The sequence below is a fragment of the Rhinopithecus roxellana genome, chromosome 3, assembly GCF_007565055.1.
Source record: "Rhinopithecus roxellana isolate Shanxi Qingling chromosome 3, ASM756505v1, whole genome shotgun sequence".
Classification (NCBI taxonomy): domain Eukaryota; kingdom Metazoa; phylum Chordata; class Mammalia; order Primates; family Cercopithecidae; genus Rhinopithecus; species Rhinopithecus roxellana.
In genome coordinates this window covers 3,402,654-3,421,779 of record NC_044551.1, presented here as the reverse complement: position 1 = coordinate 3,421,779, position 19,126 = coordinate 3,402,654, and the positions used below count along the sequence as shown (strand labels likewise).

Sequence of the window (19,126 nt, the reverse complement as noted above, 5' to 3'; positions counted from 1 at the left end):
AGGTCAAAAACAGTAAAGCTAGACAGAAAGTATTCTGTCAGTAATCACTGTAATACAAACCATGAGGATTTTAAGGGTGAAAAGCCTTCAAATATCACAAATTTCTCCCATAAAATCTGTTTTACAATACTGTAAATTATTTCAAATAAAAAATTTGCATGCCCAATGCTTTGCTGATTCCTACAAAGAAGGTTAATTAGAATATGTCTGAGTCTTTAAGAAGTTATGGTCTAACTAATACAGTTGTGAGGAACAAACAGAAAATATGAGAATACCGTGATTCACGAAGCCCATGATTTATGTCAACAAAACATAATTCGCAGAAATACATACTTAAAGCACAGAATTGCGTGCTGGTCAAAAGCCCCTGGTTCTTGGGTCAGAAAAGACCTAGGTCTGAATGCTGGCTTCTTCACTAACTAGTTGATTGACCTTGGACAAATTATTTCACCTCTCTATGCCCCAATTTCCTAATCTGTAAAAATAGGATAATAATGCTAATCTCATAAAAGTGAGGAAAAAATGAGATAATATATATGAAGTGTTTATTATATTAGGCATATATAAATCCTCAAAAATGTTAGCTATCTTCATCACCATCACCATTACTATTGTTTAGAAGTCCTGTAAAATAAAACTCATTTTGCTTGCACACGTGTATGTATGAGAAAGCGAGCGAGCAAGTGGAGGGTGCGTGAATGTGCATGGGTGAAATAGATCAATACAAAGAATTTATCATCAGTGTAAGGGTCTCCTGGGAAGGAAGGACAAGAAACCCCCAACCTCTTCCTCCAGATGTTGAAAATAACTGAAACGTTCCAGGTAAGCACTAACAAAAGGCCAACAAGAAAAGGTATTAAAAGCCCATCCAATGGCATCAGAACAGAAAAGTACAGGTCTACTAATAGCAAGTGGTGCACTGATGAAGTAACTGTGAAATGAACTGAATAAACTGGTATGATGGATGCCAAGGCTAACCGCAAAGGGTAATACTCTTGGTTTATCATGGATAGGTTATTTTGTTTGCTTATTTTTGTCAGGGGTGCTGAGAGTATGGTAACGCATACCGTAAACTATCATTTTTTTCCTCTTTTAAATAACTTACCAAGGCCACTCAGCTAGTATTAGGTTGGTGCTAATGTAACTGCAGTTTTTGCATTGTTGAAATTTGCCGTTTGATACTGGATTACATTCTTAAATAAATGTGGTTATATTATACATTATTTTAATGTGCATTTCTTGCTTTATGTTTTTTGCTAATGTTATTACTTGCTGTTTATATCTATTTTAGACTATGAAAATTGATGTTAGACAAAAAGCAAATACAGCACATTCAAATGATTTTCTTATTTGAGTGCAAAAGGGGTCATAAAGCAGTGGAGACAACTTGCAACATCAACGACGCACTTGGCCCAGGAACTGCTAACGAACGTACAGTGCAGTGGTGTTTCAAGAAGTATGCAAAGGAGATAAGAGCCTTCAAGACGAGGAGCGTAGTAGCTGGCCATGAGAAGTTGACAACGACCAACTAAGACCAATCATGGAAGCTGATCCTCTTACAACTACACAAGAAGTTGCCGAAGAACTCAATGTCGACCATTCTACAGTTGTTTGGGATTTGAAGCTAATTGGAAAGGTGAAAAAACTCGATTAAGTGGGTGCCTCATGAGCTGAGTGAAAATTTTAAAAATCACAGTTTTGACTGGGCGCGGTGGCTCAAGCCTGTAATCCCAGCACTTTGGGAGGCCGAGATGGGCGGATCATGAGGTCAGGAGATCGAGACCATCCTGGCTAACACAGTGAAACCCCGTCTCTACTTAAAAAATACAAAAAACTAGCCGGGCGAGGTGGCGGGTGCCTGTAGTCCCAGCTACTTGGGAGGCTGAGGCAGGAGAATGGCGTAAATCCGGGAGGCGGAGCTTGCAGTGAGCTGAGATCCGGCCACTGCACTCCAGCCTGGGCGACAGAGCGAGACTCTGTCTCAACCAAAAAAAAAAAAAAAAAAAAATCACAGTTTTGAAGTGTCATCTTCTCTTATTCTACGCAACAATAAAGAACCACTTCTCGATCAGATTGTGACATGTGACGAAAGTGGATTTCATACAGTAACTGGTGACCACCAGCTTAGTGGCTGGACCAAGAAGAAGTTCCAAAGCACTTCCCAGAGCCAAACTTGCACCAAAAAAAAGGTGCCAGTCTGATCCACTACAGCTTTCTGAATGCCGGTGAAACCATTCCATCTGAAAAGTATGCTCAGCAAATAGATGAGATGTACAGAAAACTGCAATGCCTACAGCCAGCACTGGTCAACAGAAAGGGCCCAATTCTTCTTCACAATGTTTGACTGTACGTTGCACAACCAATGTTTCAAAAGTTGAACAAACTGGGCTACGAAGTTTTGCCTCATCCGCAATATTCACCTGACCTTTTGCCAACTGACTATCACTTCTTCAAGCAACTTGACAACTTTTTGCAGTGAAAATGCTTCCACAACCAGCAGGATGCAGAAAATGCTTTCCAAGAGTTTGAGAATCCCGAAGCACAGATTTTTATGCTACAGGAATAAACAAATTTATTTCTTATTGGCAAAAACGTGTTGATTGTAATGGTTCCTATTTTGATTAATAAAGATGTGTTTGAGCCTAGTTAAAATGATTTAAAAATCATAGTCTAAAACCACAGTTACTTTTGTACTAATCTAATATACAGTAGTGCCAGGATTCAAATCCACATTTGCCAGACTCCAGAATCCAGTACTGAAACAGTTACCAATATAATACACTGTCCTGTTTGACAATCCATAGGCAAAAAGAAAAATGAGCTTGTATTTATCTTGCATAGGTATAGCAGAACTCAGATTATACACCATAATTTGCAGGAGGTGAACTCGTGGGAATTGTTCATAAATAATCAGTTTATTAATGGTAACAGATAGACAAGTGAATTAACACAAAATCGAATACTCAGAAATCATGAACTAAATAAAAGACAGTACAGTCTCAGGCAAATTACTTAATTTTAATCTAAACCTGTTTCCTCTTCTGCAAAATAATACTCTATTTTTCAGGATAGCAGGGAGAAAATAAAACACATAAAGCACTGAATACAATGATTACTACTTGGTGATTCTCAGTAAGTGGTAGCTCCTATCATTATCATCATTATGCCTGTACAGTTTTAGAGTATCAAGACAGTAATGCATACTTAAATAGTAAAATTACTAAACTTAGCTTCTACAGTCAATATTCCTTAATGATACTGAAGAATCAATCAAGAAACATCTCACTAGCCCTGGTCTATGGGGAAAAAAAAACAATGATAACATTTGAAATTTCTCTCTCTTACATATTAAATGACTCAATAATTTACTTTTAGAATTCATATTCTAAATACGAATTCACTTAAATATTCACTGATAGGCTGCTCAGTTGGCATACATCACATATTTTACTTTAGTACATTAAATAATATTAACAACAATTAACAAAGATTTCTCCTTGTCTACGAATAAACTATCTTTAAAAATAAGAAATGGTGGCTGGGTGCAGAGGCTTACACCTGTAATCCCAGCATTTTGGGAAGCTGACGCGGGCAGAACACTTGAGTTCAGGGGTTCAAGATCAGCCTGGGCAACATGGCAAAACCCTGTCTCTACCGAAAATACAAAAAATTAATTAGCCAGGCATGGTGGTGCATGCCTGTAGTCCCAGCTACTTGGGAGGCTAAGGTGAGAGGATCATTTGAGCCCAGGAGGCAGAGGCTGAAGTGAACCGAGATCATACTCTGTGCTGGGTGACAGAGTGACCTCATCTCAAAAAAAAAAAAAAAAAAAAAAAAGAAAGGGCAAGTTTGTACAAGGCATCACAACCCTGCAGTTGAGTATTTTTTTCAAGAACTAAAAATCACTTGAATTTGTTATCTCAGCTTAAGTCCCACTGTTCTGAGAGAGACCCAAAGATTAAATCTATCCATTGTTCAAAGACGTAAAGAAATCAACAGTATAGGAGAAATATATGTTTCGTGCATTAATCTTCACTAAAGGAAGAAAACACAAAACAGGAACCTTGCAAAGGAACTGTCATTGGACTTAACAGAGAAAAGTGAGCAAAATAAAATACGTTTAATTAAAACAGAAAAAAACTTGCCGTGTAATAAAAATCAACTGATTAAGCCCTTAAAGGTCATCTCCATTAAAAATATAGAAATTAATTCTACTTAACATCTTTAATCACTAGTGAGACGGCTGGCCTTGATTAAATAACATGAAACAGGATGTTCTCCTTATATGCATATTTAGCTTCTCTCACCTAATGTAAAACTCTTCATCCAGAAACAAGATGGTATAATTTAGTGAATTTAGTTGAGACTCCAAATCTCTTGCTTTTCCTATATGCCATAAATGGGCAAATATATCAGTCATTCTGGTAAGAAACTTTCCATATTATCTCATTTATGTCTTACTACAACTTTGAGCGGAAGTACCAACATTGACAGCTGAGAATAAACACTAAGAAGAGGTTAATTACCACGGCTAAGCTCACACATGTCATACATGGCAGAGGCTGCATGTATGGCCTGGCTCCAGAGCATTGAGATTTTTTGAATACCAGCTCATTTCTCTTTTAAATAATAGAAAAACAATAATTTTTTTCCATATTTAGACTTTTCTGAAGTAACATTACCAAGATAACTAAGACTTAGAAAATGTTTTAAAAACTTAACACTAAAGTTTAAATATATAGTCCTAAAGCTAAAACAAAAAAAGACAGGTAACAGTCAATTTTATTTAGGCTGGTAGAAATCTTAATAAACCAAGAAAGAAAAGCTAATACGACTAGATAAAGTAGTATGCAATCTCAGGTGAGACTGGTTTTTCTTGGGTGTATGGGTGTAGGTGTGTGTGTGTGTGTGTGTGTGTGTGTGTGTGTGTTGTGTTTTGTGCTTGTTAAAAATAACCAAAACAGTACCTGAGATTTCACAATCACATACTTCTTTATCAATTGTGTTAGTTTTTCTTTTTCAGGCCAGACTGGTTTTTCTCGGGTGTAGGGGTGTAGGGGTGTGTGTGTGTGTGTGTGTGTATGTTTTGTGCCTGTTAAAAATAACCAAAACAGTCGTAGTGTTTCAACTACAACTCAGTGAAACTCAAACGAACAAGTACAGGCAAGTATGTAAAGAAGCAAAACTTCTCTAAAGTTATACTCAAGAATGATATGGTGGATTTAGAACTTTCTCTGTTCTTTGTTTTATCATGGTATTACTAAATTAGCTAATAATACATATTTATTAATATATTTCTTTAGTCTACTTAATATTTATTAACAGAAGTCAAAGACAAGCTTTAAATTATATGAATGTACCTTATATATTTATATAATAAGACTTTCTACAGGTTTATAATTAGATAGCCTCACATTTACAAAGAATAACTGATTTACAAATGTTCGTACTAAGAATTTACCCAAAGAGTTATAACAAAAATAAACACTGAAGCTTTTACAAGTTAGGGTTTTACAATCCAATGTTATTTCAAAAATCCTTTTCTTTAGATCATAAAAAAGGTATTTATTATGAAGCAAATCATAAATAAAAAATCGAAATATGTTTTATGAAAAAGGGCATATTTTTGTTTTAGTTAACAAGGAACAATATTTATCTTTTCTTTTTTTGAGACGGAGTCTTGCTCTGTCGTCCAGGCTGGAGTGCAATAGTGCAATCTCAGCTCACTGAAACCTCCGCCTCCCAGATTCAAGCAATTCTACTGCCTCAGCCTCCTGAGTAGGTGGGATTACTGGTGCTCGCCACTAAGCATAGCTAATTTTTGTACTTTTAGTAGAAAGGGGGTTTCACCATGTTGGCCAGGCTGATCTTGAACTCCTGACCTCAGTTGATCCACCTGCCTTGGCCTCCCAAAGTGCTGGGAATACAGGCGTGAGCCACCACGCCCAGCCGAATAATATTTATTATAGCAAATACCCTTAGTACAACTAAAGTGTTAAAGATAAAATTATTTCAAAAATTTACATATGAACTGCTTTAATCTTTACCACCCAAGTAACGTTCAATGTTTCAGTAACTAATGTCACATGTCAATATTTTTTTGAGGCATTGTCAACAATCTCTTACCTAGTCCTCCATGGACAGGTAAACATCAGGGATCTTACCTTGTGCTGTTCAATGGCATCTATCCATTGCTGTCTATGATCTGGATCCTGAGCACGAAGATACCAAACACTATCATTTACACTAATATCAAATCGACATTCATCAAAATCATGAGGCTGTGGAGAAAAAGTAGAAAATGAAAAGCAAAGCTAATTATATCCTTAGAAGTGTTATACCCCAAAGCCAAAACATGAACATATTCTGTGCTAGTGGGAGACTTGTTACTCTTTATTTTTCTATTCATATAACTTATCTGAAGATGTCTCAGATAAGAATGTACAAAGGCACAGTTACCAAAAGCCAAATTTCACTCACTACTCTTACAAAAGAGTTGTCACATATGCTACAAACATCTACTTCTAAAACAGAGCTAATATTTTCATCAAATGCTTTGAGTTAACTAGTGAGAACACCATGAAAAGGATAACTTTTTATTTACTTTTGAGGTGAGGGTCTTGCTCTATTGCCCACATTGGAGTGCAATGGCAGGAACATAGGCTCACTCCAGCCTCAAACTCCTGGGCTCAGGTGATCCTCACTCTTCCCAACTGGGACTACTGGCACACACCACCATGCCCTGCTAAATTTTTAAATTTTTTTAAAGATGGAGCCTTGCTGGCCAGGCGCGGTGGCTCACGCATGTAATCCCAGCACTTTGGGAGGCCAAGGTGGGTGGATCACAAGGTCAGGATTCACGACCAGCCCGGCCAAGATGGTGAAACCCTGTCTCTACTAAAAATACAAAAATTAGCTGGGCATGGTGATGGGTGTCTGTAATCCCATCTACTTGGGAGGCTGAGGCAGAGAATTGCTTAAACCCGGGAGGCTGAGGTTTCAGTGATCCAAGATCGCGCCGCTCTCCAGCCCGGGTGACAGAGCGAGACCTACGTCCCCCCAAAAAAAGAAAATAAAGCAAAAAGATGGAGCCTTGCTATGTTGTCCAGGCTGGTCTCAAACTCCTGGCCTCAAACAATCCTCTCACCTTGGCCTCTCATGTTGCTGCAGTTACAGGCACGAGCTACTGTGCCGAGCTAAAAGCAGAATTTTTTTTAAGGCCAAAATAAGTTTCAGAATATAGATTTACTACTTTTTTCTTACTTCATTATTCAAAAGTAAATGCCCATTAATAATTTTATTTCATTATTCTTGATATCTTATTTATCAAATCTTATGAAATTTAACAAAGCAAGGTAAAAATAATGTTAACATTTCCCTTTAAGTATCTAAAATTAACTTCCAGGCTTTTACATGTCTTTGATAGTAACAACCAAGAGCACTTCTAGCTAAAGGAAAAAATAAAATGAATATTACATAAGATCTATGTGAGCTATCTACAGAATACTCTGCATTAAGGTGTAAACATTTAGTGAAAATGTCAACTTTTTGATTCAGTGCTCTTGACTCTTAAGAATATATAAAATGAGTGTTTTACATCCTTGTTTTTAATCTCAACAAATGAATTATAATATGACAGGAATACATTACATTTCCCACCTCTTTTTCCATCAGATACAGTAGAGACAGTCAATCAATATCCTCTCCTGAAAAGATTCTTAACCTTGGAGGGAAAAGAATCCGCTCTGGGCAACACAACAGCGAACTTATTTGCTCAACAGAATTTACATCTTGTACTCCTCCCAGGGTTTATTGTTTATTCTCTCCCTCCCTTAACAACATCCACTTTTTATCTCGTCAGTTTATTTAGCAAAAACAATATAAACTAACTCTACCATTTTCTTTAGGCTATGAAACAACTTCTCTTTTAAGATTAAGATAAGAAATCATGGTTCTGACTGATTAAAGGATTCAAGTTAAATTTCCTGAATCAGTATGTGCTAGACAATAATAAGACTACAGTGAGAAGTAGAGTGTGCTAGAAAGAAGCAAAAGGGAAAAACAATGCATATCCTGCTTCAGTAATTATAAATACAGAAAGATGTAAGCGATAACAAGCAACATTCATAAATAATGATCATAAATTTAACTTAATTCTAAATATCCAGGCATCTTAAGAATCAAGTCTAATGATTGAGAATAGCTTCTTGGAGGAAATGAAACATATGCTACGTAAAGCAGGAGTCCTCAAACTCTGGGTCATAAACCAGTACCAGTCCATGGGCTGTTAGTAACTGGGCCACACAGCAGGAGGTAAGCAGCAGGCAAGCAAGCATTACTACCTGAGCTCTGCCTCCTGTCAGATCAGCAGCAGCATTAGATCCTCATAGGAGCAGGAACCCTACAATGAACTGTGCATACAAAGGATCTAGGTTGCTTGCTTGCTCCTTATGAGAATCTAATGGCTGATGATCTGAGGTGGAAGAGTTTCATCCCAAAACCATCCCCACTTCTATGAAACTGGTCCCTGATGCCAAAAAGATTGGGAAATGCTGATCTAAAGAACCAAATAAAGAAAGTAAAGCAGATGATCAGTCTCTTGCTGTAAGTAGCCCAGGAGTTTTAAACTTTTACTCCATGATCATTCCCATTATATTTCCAGCCAGTATTTCTCAAAATGTTTCACATTTTGTACTGTTAAATATCCTTATTAAAGCTTTAGAAAAATAAAAAAACATATAGCTCACAATTCACCATTTTCTCTCGCAAACACCTTCCTATGCAGACAAGGGAGCCATTTCTACCATCAATGATCGGAAGCCTACGTGGCACAGAAGAGAAAAGCATGAACTGTAAGTGGTGTAGAAAGTCTGTGAATAACACAGAAGTTTTACATCTCAACAAAGTGGAAAAAAACCGAGAGAAGGCCGGGCGCGGTGGCTCAAGCCTGTAATCCCAGCACTTTGGGAGGCCGAGACGGGCGGATCATGAGGTCAGGAGATCGAGACCATCCTGGCTAATACGGTGAAACCCCGTCTCTACTAAAAAATACAAAAAACTAGCCGGGCGATGAGGCGGGCGCCTGTAGTCCCAGCTACTCGGGAGGCTGAGACAGGAGAATGGCGTGAACCCGGGAGGCGGAGCTTGCAGTGAGCTGAGATCCGGCCACTGCACTCCAGCCTGGGTGGCAGAGCAAGACTCCGTCTCAAAAAAAAAAAAAAAAAAAAAAAAAAAAAAAAAAAAAAAAAAAACCGAGAGAAGAGTTTGCAGGGCAAAGAAAATGACAGATTTGGTTAAGAGGATGTGTTACGCAATAAAGCTCACATCACTATATTACACACATGTATGTGCCCCAAACTTATAACAAATTGTTTCATTCAATAACCAATCCTGTCTTTATTAAAAATTTTGATATTTTGCTCATTACACAGTAATTTAGTCCTTTAAAAAATATTGCAATGAAATATTTATCTTGATTACTGAGCTTTTTCTTGCTTCCTTAAATTTTGTGATTGAGGTAAGTCCCTCACTGGTCTTATCCTCCTTGCCTTGGTGCTGACAGGTAATTATCAGAAAGAAACAAATGTAGGATAGAGGCCAAAATTAGATGGAACACACTGAGAGGTGATAAATATAAGATATGACCTAAGGCAGCAGTCCACAAACTTTTTGGCCCCAGGGATCAGCTTCATGGAAGACAGTTTTTCCACAGACAGGTTGCGGGGAATGGTTTCGGGATGAAACTGTTCCACCTTGATCATCAGGCATTAGATTCTCATAAGGAGTGTGCGACCTAGATCCCTCACATACACAGTTCATGATAGTGTTCACACTCCTATGAGAATCTAATGCTGCTGCTGATCTGACAGGAGGCAGAGCTCAGGAGGTAATGCTGGCTTGCCTGCCACTCATCTCCTGCTGTGCGGTCTGGTTCCATGGACTGGTACTGGTCTGTGGCCTGGGGTTTGGGGACTCCTCATCTAAAGGAAAAAAAGACTAAAAAGTTTAAAGAAGAACTAAGGTGACAAGTGATGAAAAGAGGGCTGACAGAGCTAAGTTAAAAAACAAAACAAAACAAAACAAAAAACAGAGTTAAAATGGGGGAAGCAACAACAAAAAGCCAGGTTTAAAAAGTCATGGATGGCTCACGCCTGTAATCCCAGCACTTTGGGAGGCCGAGGTGGGCGGATCACGAGGTCAAGAGATCGAGACCATCTTATGCAACATGGTGAAACCCCGTCTCTACTACAAATACAAAAATTAGCCGGGCGTGGTGGCGGGCGCCTGTAGTCCCAGTTACTCGGGAGGCTGAGGCAGGAGAATGGCGTGAACCCGGGAAGTGGAGCTTGTAGTGAGCTGAGATCATGCCACTTGTACTCCAGCCTGGCGACAGAGTAAGACTCTGTCTCAAAAAAAAAAAAAAAAAAAGGGATGGACATGTTAAACAGATTTGAGAAAAGCACAAAATGCAAGAAATATAATAATGTAGAGTATCAAAGGAGATAAAGCAGATAAAATACTTTAGCTGGTGTTTTCAAACATGAGAATATAACACACATAACAGAAAGACACACTATGCCCAGGAAAAACAGACACAGAAAGATCAATACGAATATATATTCTGTAAGGTTAATTAATTTCAAGAATAAAGAAAATGCTGTAGGACACTGTTTCTTAAGCTTTTTGCATTATCACACCCTGTACCCCCAAAATTAAATACTAAGGATAAGATTTTTGTCCATTAGAATTTTGGGGGCCATAAACCATTGTTTTATCTAAGATTTCACCCCTTCTCAAGAACCAAGTATCACCACCACTAAGAATGCATGCTACAGGAAAAAGACATACATAAAAAGGTGGGTTCCATATTTTCTCATGTCAACATTCACTGTTAAGGACAAAAATATTTCAAAAGGTGAATAAATCCATGGCACTTATATCCATTCCCTACCAAAATAACCTCATAGGAACAAAAGAAACATAAATGTCCAAAAGAAAAAGAAAAAACTTATCAGCAAAATTCACAATTGGAATGTGGTAAATGACTTAAAAGGTGTTACCAAAATACCAGGGGTTTGGTCTAGGTCCTGCTGCTCACAACACAGCAAGCCAATCACTGAGACAATGATTACTGCTAGGGAAGAAGGCTTTAATAGGGTGCTAAAGTTGTGATGGGAGGTCTCAAATCCATCTCCCTGACTAACTAAAATTAGGGGTCTATAGAGCAGGGAAGAAATATAACCATGTGTGGAAACATAAGAATTACGAAGGGGTAAGGAAAAGGAGTTGCTCAATAGGAAGCAGGTGGTTGGTTAGGCACTCATGCCAGGTAAGAGTTCTGGCATTTCACTGTCCAGATGCAGTGATCTGGGTAAGTTTTCAGTTCTTTGATACCACCCGGGAGGCCTGATGGTTGGCTTCCTGAGAAAGGAATTCAGATAAGACAAATGTAACTTTCTCAAGTTTCAAAACTGGAAAGGTCAAGAGCTAGGTTTATGCAAAAGAAACCATAAACATCTGGCCGGGCGCGGTGGCTCAACCCTGTAATCCCAGCACTTTGGGAGGCCGAGACAGGCGGATCACGAGGTCAGGAGATCGACACCATCCTGGCTAACACAGTGAAACCCCGTCTCTACTAAAAAATAAAAAAAAACTAGCCGGACGAGGTGGCGGGCGCCTGTAGTCCCAGCTACTTGGGAGGCTGAGGCAGGAGAATGGCGTGAACCCGGGAGGCAGAGTTTGTAGTGAGCCGAGATCCGGCCACTGCACTCCAGCCTGGGCGACAGAGCGAGACTCCGCCTCAAAAAAAAAAAAAAAAAAAAAAAGAAAGAAACCATAAACATCAGTTCTATAGGAAAACTGGACCAGTTTCACAAGCCTGAGAAAACTGAAAATTAAAAATCTACAAGGGAAAAGAAGACAAAAGAATCAAGCCAATTTGCACGTAACACTGGAGATATAAAGGAACTGGGGGCATCAGGTAGCACTAGAGGTTAAGGCATGGATGGAGCTGAGAGCAGAATTGGTCATTAAAAGGTGCAACTAGACCCCTGAAACCCTACATGTCCATCCTAAGCACTGGTGACTACTCACCTACCGCCACGTAGTAACATTAGAGGCCTCACTCTCCACGCTCCGGACAGACTGAATCAGACATTCCTTCTTTTTTTTTTTTTTTTTTGAGATGGTGTCTCGCTCTGTCGCCCAGGCTGGAGTGCAGTGGCCGGATCTCAGCTCACTGCAAGCTCCACCTCCCGGGTTTACGCCATTCTCCTGTCTCAGCCTCCAGAGTAGCTGGGACTACAGGCGCCCGCCACCTCGCCCGGCTAGTTTTTTGTATTTTTAGTAGAGACGGGGTTTCACTGTGTTAACCAGGATGGTCTCAATCTCCTGACCTCGTGATCCGCCCGTCTTGGCCTCCCAAAGTGCTGGGATTACAGGCTTGAGCCACCGCGCCCAGCCGAATCAGACATTCTTACACAGAATAGGGTACAGAGTGCTATGGGGGGTGGGGGTGAAGGGAAGCAAATAAACAAAAGTCTTCATATTAAAGGCCTCTTTCCCCTTCTTGGCACCTAGAAGGCTAGGGCCCAAACTTGCTATGCTGCCCAGGGAGGTCTGGTAAAGACCTGAGCAGTGTTTTTTTTTTTTTTTTTTTTTTTTTCTTTTTTTGTTTGTTTTTTTTGGACAGTGTCTCACTTTGTCACCTAGGCTGGAGTGGTGGAATCTTGGCTCACTGCCACCTCTACCTCCTGGGCTCACATGATCCTCCCACCTCAGTCTCTGGAGTAGCTGAGACCACAGATGCATGATACTACACCTGGATAATTTCTGTATTTTTTGTAGAAACAAGGTCTTGCCACATTGCCTAGGCACTGGTCTCAAGCTCCTGGACTCACACAACCCACCTGCCTCGACCTCCCAAAGTGCTGGGACTACAGGTGGTGAGCCACTGCACGTGGCCCAGTTTTATACTCAGAATTTTAGGTTCTCTTTCTCTGGCACTGTAATTTGGGATTATCTCCTTACTATCTAGGTTCTTTTGCCTGGTTCCTACAGCTAAAATGATGGCAGGTTTTCTTTAACGGAGTTTTAGCTCTCTCACATCTCTGCCATGATGGACAGTGCCTGAGATCATGGTTCAGACTGCTCTCAGTCAGGTGCACACAAGCATGGTTCAGGAGTCAACCAGAGACTTGGAGAGTTTATATATACGATTTTGAGATCCCTTCCTCTAGCTCTCTCTTTTTTCGAAGTTTCAACTTGCTTTCTAATAGCCTTGGTTATAGCAAGTAACTTTCCCAGGTTCTACCAGTCAGAAAAATGGGTTGCTGATTTTTCTGTTAGAGTTATAGACACCTAGCACTACCATCACAATGGAGATTTGACCCGATTCTACCCTGACAGTAGGATATCTGATAATTTCCAAATATCCTGCCAAACACTTGTGAAGGCCAAAGAGTTAAAACCGTCTAAGTCTAGCATCTCTCTTTTCTGTTTTTACAAATAAACACAAAGCATTAGAATTTCTTTATTCAACGAGACAGTTAAATAAATCCTATTAGGTTCAAACAAGATGAATCAATCAGTGCTCTAAATTGTAAGCCACAGATATTGATTCTTGCTCACTTAAGAAAAGGAATTCATTTAGAAGTTATTAGGCAGTTCACATTGCTAAGAAATACAAAGAACTGATATCAGAAAACGGAAAGGAGCCAGGGTAGACTAGGCAACAAAAACCCTGCTGGGACTGCACCACAGGTGTCATTTGTATGAACAGGGCTGCTTCCACTTCTGGACCTTGTAAGCCACTACTGGCACTGCTTCTACTGGAAACTGCATGCTCCTGCTGCCAGCACTGTAAGAAGAAAAACTTCCTGTCTTCTGATTCTCTATATTGGTCCTGTTACAGAATCAAAGTAAGGCTGGAGAGGAAAACAAGGAAAAGGGGGGTGGGGGATAGAGAAGGACAGAGCAACAGTCTGATAGGTTAGGCCTAATTCATATGCCTATATGCCCTAACTAAGGAGAATTAACAAGATAGGAGATTGTAGGATGGAGGAAGCAATTAAGTATCTGGTCTTTATAGATCATTTGAAGGAGACCTTCCACTCATATAGTGGGGAATTCCTCAAAAGCAAAAAGAGGATTTTGATAATGCCACTTAACAACCTATTATCTCTCTTAAATCCACCCTTCTATACTGTTTTGTGCTACTGGAACTGGAATGCTGCAAACTACATTTCTCCTTTGCCAGCCCCGTTTTACTAGGTGCTGTCAATGTGGGACATTAGATAAGGATTAGAAGCCAGGAACAAGATAGAAGGAACTTGCACATTGCTGTCTGCATACTGTTTCCATCAGTATCTGCCCAGCAAAAGTCCTTAGCCCTGGCAGTGGCAGTCAGTTCCACTCAAAAGGTTCTTTTAAAACTCCTTGGACCAGCTTCATCTAGACACCTCAGAGGTTCCAGTACCAGCTATGCACGGGCCACTTCTTAATTGTATGAGGTGTCACTCCACAAGATTTCCTTTACAGATTAGTGGGATATTAGAGTATATGTTACACGAGCTATAATTCCCCTTCTAGATGTCCAAGACCCAGCTGCACCAAGCATTTCCTTTAAGCTTCTGAGACAACAACAGCAGATAAAGAGCAACCCTCTCCAGCTGAGCCTCAACTCTTCAGAGATCCTTTCTCTGAGTTTCAAAAGTACTCATCAGCTAGGTGGCCCTTTCAGCTCAGAGGTTTATTAAGTCTCATTCCAGGAGGGTCCTAAGGTAATGGTACAAACACCAGCAGGCAGCAACTTTTCTTCTGAGTCCCACCTCTGCAGGACTATCCCTCCAGACTTACGGGTTCTGATAACCCAAACCACTTCCCTTTGTTCCTGTAGTCTAAGAAGTAGAAGCTGGTCCTCCTTGCAATTATCACTTCTGTATTACCTCAATGTTTTTCTTTTATTATTTCACTTCTCCCACAACTATCTGAACAATTTCCTATATTAAACACTTTCTGCTAAAATACCTAATGTGGTTTTTGGTTCCAGGTGACCCTCTCTGTTGAATGCTGAGCATAACATTCAGAAAACTAATGTCCACACAAAAACATACAGAAAAATATTCATAAAAGCTTTATTTGTAACAACCCCAAACTGGAAACAACCCAAATGTCCTTCAATTGGTGAATGCCTAAACTGTGGTACAGAGATAGAATACTACTCAGCAATAAAAAGGAACCAATTATTGATACATTCAACAACTTAGTAGATTCTCAAGGAAATTACGCTGAGTGAAATAAGCCAATCTCAAAAAGCTATATACTGTATGATTCCACTTTTATAAAATCCTCAAGATAATAAAATCATAGGACTGCAGAACAGTTTAGTGGTTTCCAGTGGTTAGGGATTAGAGTGAAGGGAGAAAGTTGTAACTATAAAGAGGTAGCATAAGAAGCTGGACGTGGTAGCTCACGCCTGTAATCCTAGCACTTTGGGAGGCTGAAGCGGGCAGATTGCTTGAGTTCAGGAGTTCAAGACTAGCCTGGTCAACATGGCGAAACCCCATATCTACCAAAAATACAAAAATTAGCTGGGCATGGTGGTGCATGCCTGTAGTCCCAGCAACTTGGGAGGCTGAGGCCGGAGGACCACTTGAACCAGAGAGGCAGAGGCTGCAGTGAGCCAAGATTGTGCCATAGCACTCCAGCCTGGGCAACAGAGTGAGACCCTATCTCAAAAAAAAAAAAAAAAAAAAAAAAAAGAGGTAGCATAAGAAATTTCTGGGGCGGTAAAACAGTTCTGTAATTTGATCGTGATTGTTACAAGAATCTAAGTGATAAAATTGCACAGAACTACACAGATGCACAGATTAGTATATGTAAAACTGGTTAAAATATAAATTAAGGTGAGTTGTACCAATGTTAATGTCCTGTTTTTGATATTTTACTATAGCTATGTAAAATCAGACCATAGATAGAAACTGGATGAATAAATGGAACCCATTTATTCCATTTTTACAATATTTTAAGAATGTACAATTACTTCAAAATTTTACAAAATTTTAAGTGAAAAACTTAAAAATTCAACAAAATGCAAAAAGCGGTTGGCCCTTAGTGTCAGAATTACAAGTGGTTTTCTTCTTTAGAAATTTTTATATTTGGTAAGAGTTTGATAATGGATAGGCATTACTTTTGTAATGAAACAAATTAATGTTATAAGAAGGCAGAGCCAGATGGAGAAAGAGGACTCTCCAGTGATCATCCCCTCAAGAAACATCATTTTGAATAACTATCCATGCATGAAAACATCTTCAAAAGAGCTAAGAAAACCAAGTGAAAGTTCATAATACCTGTTTATGGCATACTAATAAGAAAATACCCATTGAAGAGGGTAGAAACAATAATTTTACAGTATCTGTGTCAACCCTCCCACAATCCTACTCAGCAGAACGCAGAGATATCTCCTCTGCCTGGGGAAAAAAAGAGAAGTGTAGGATTTTCCCTTGGTCCCTAATATTGGGCCTGACACAGTAAAAATGCAGTGCCGGGCAGACTCCCCGTGGTGACTGAATCCAGGTTGGTATCTGTGAACTGAATCTTCTCACCTATCCCAGTGACGGGTGGCAAACTGTAGCCCTCACAAAATGTACTCAATCTCTGGCTCCCATCACTGCTGGATGATGACAGCAGCCTCAGGTTTCAGTCAAACCTCAGTAACAGGTAGGCCTCATGATTTTCAGATGCACCCCAGAGCTGTGCCAGCCATGGTAACAACAGATTCTAGTCTCTTGTTATGCTGACCATGGTAATTCTGGGTGTAGAAAGCCTAATGCTGTAACAGTTGCAACGGTCATGGGCTTAGAGATCATACCAGATGACTTGCCCAGGATCTAACAACAGGCTTACTGATAAAGAGCCAGACAAAGCCAGGCTGCAAACATTCCAATAAGTACCTACTTCTTCAACATGCAGATATAGATGCACAACAGCAAGGATCAAGAACAATCAGGCAGGGAAACATGACCTTATCAAATAGACAAAATAAACTTCCAATGACAAACCTAACAGAGATGGAGATGTCTCAAAAGTCTGACAAATAATTCAAATAGCTATTTTAAGGAAGCTCAATGAACTTCAAGAAAATACACAGAAACACTGAACAAAATGAAGAAAATAGTAAATGACCAGAATGAGAAAATTGATGGATTGAAATAATAATTAAAAGAAAACCAAACAGAAATACTGGAGCTGAAAAATACAATGAATAAAATGAAAAATGCGATAGAGAACATCAATAGCGAGAGCAAAGCAGCAAAAGAATCTGTGAACTTGAAGGCAGGTTATTTGAAAATATATGGTCAGGAAAAAAAGATGTAGGATTGAAAAGGAATAAAAGAAAGCTTACAGAATTTATGAGATAGCATTAACAGAGCAAATTTTTGAGTCATTAGAGTTCAAGAGGGAGTAGAGAAAGGCAAACAGGTAGAAAGGTTATTCAAAGAATAAGAACAGAAAACTCTGCAAACCTGGATTCAAAATTTGGTAAAGAATATGCAATAATGATGTAAATTGTAACATCAAAAATTCAAAACATTGAGGGACAGTGTAGTAAAAAGAGTTTATTTTTAGGTTGTTATCAGTTTAAAATAACTGTTTTTTGCAAACCTTATGGTAATCACAAAGCAAAAACCTGCAATAAATACAAATAATAAATAAATATAAAGCAAGGAATCAAATGTACTATTAGAGAAAATCACTTAGCCACAATGACATTAAGAATGGAAAACAATTAGGAAACAAGTGGCAGCAGTTAAGTCCTTACCTATCAATACATAAATACCTTATACATAAATGGATGAAATTATCCAATCAAAAGATACAGAGTGACTGGTTGGATTTTTAAAAAGATCCATCTATATATTGCCTATAAGGGACTCATTTCAACATACACATACTGAAAGAAAAGAGATTGAAAAAGATATTCTATGCAACTCAAACCAAAAGACAGCAGGAATAGCTATACTTCTATTAAGATAAAATAGACTTTAAGTAAAAAACTGTAAAAAAGAGATAAAGGTCATTACATGTTGATAATTCAGCAAGATGATATCACAATTACAAATACAATATGCATCCAACATTGGAACACCTAAATATATAAAGCATATATTAACAGATCTGGAAAAACTACACACAATAATAGTAGGGAAATTCAACACCTCACTTTCAGCAATGGACAGATCATCTAGAGAGAAAATTAACAAGAAAACATCAGAATTAAACTATATTCTGGACCAAATGGGCCTAACACATGTATACAGAACATTTCAGTTGCAGAATATACTATTCTTCTTAACTACATATGGGACATTCCTCACAATAGATCATATGCTAGACCACAAAACAAATCTTAACAAATTTAAGAAAACTGAAATCATACAGAGTATCTTTTCTGACCACAACGGTATAAAACTAGAAGTCAATAAAAGGAGGAGCTTTGGAAAATTCACAAATACATGGAAATTCACAAATACATGGAAATTAAACATCGTGATCAAGGGATGCAATGGTTCAACACAAATCAATAAATGTGGTACATCACATTAACAGAATTGATGGACAAAAGTCATATGATCAACAGATGCAGAAAAAGCACTTGACAAAATCCAACATTCTTTCATGATAAAAACACTCAACAAATTATTTACAGAAGAAATGTACCTCAACACAATAAAGGCCATATGCAACAACTCACAGCTAATAGACTGAACAGGGCAAAGTTGAGATTTTCCTCCAAGATCCTGAACAAGACAAGAATGCTGACTCTTGCAACTTCTATTCAGCATAGTACTAGAAGTCCTAGCCAGACCGATTAGGCAAGACAAAGAAATAAGTTAAATTGTCCCTGTCTGCAGATTACATGATCCTTATATATGGAAAACCCTAAAGACTCCACTAAATTACTGTCAGAACTAATAAATGAATTCAGTAAACTTGCAGGGAACAAAGTCAACATGAAAAAAATCATTAGTGTTTCTATACACTAACAGTGAACTATCTGGGGGAAAAAATGAAGAAAATAATCCCATTTAGAATAGTTACAAAAAGAAAATAAAATACTTAGGAA

General features: G+C 38.7%; 1 protein-coding gene across 2 annotated transcripts in view; it reads right to left on the bottom strand.

The window, feature by feature from the left end:
* CERT1 (ceramide transporter 1) overlaps positions 1-19,126 on the bottom strand; it is a 146,405-nt gene that overhangs the window by 81,786 nt on the left and 45,493 nt on the right. For both annotated transcript variants that reach the window (XM_010352831.2, XM_010352834.2), the window contains exon 3: positions 6,165-6,281. In XM_010352831.2, coding sequence (XP_010351133.1) covers positions 6,165-6,281 — 117 coding nt within the window. The remainder of the gene's footprint in view (positions 1-6,164; positions 6,282-19,126) is intronic.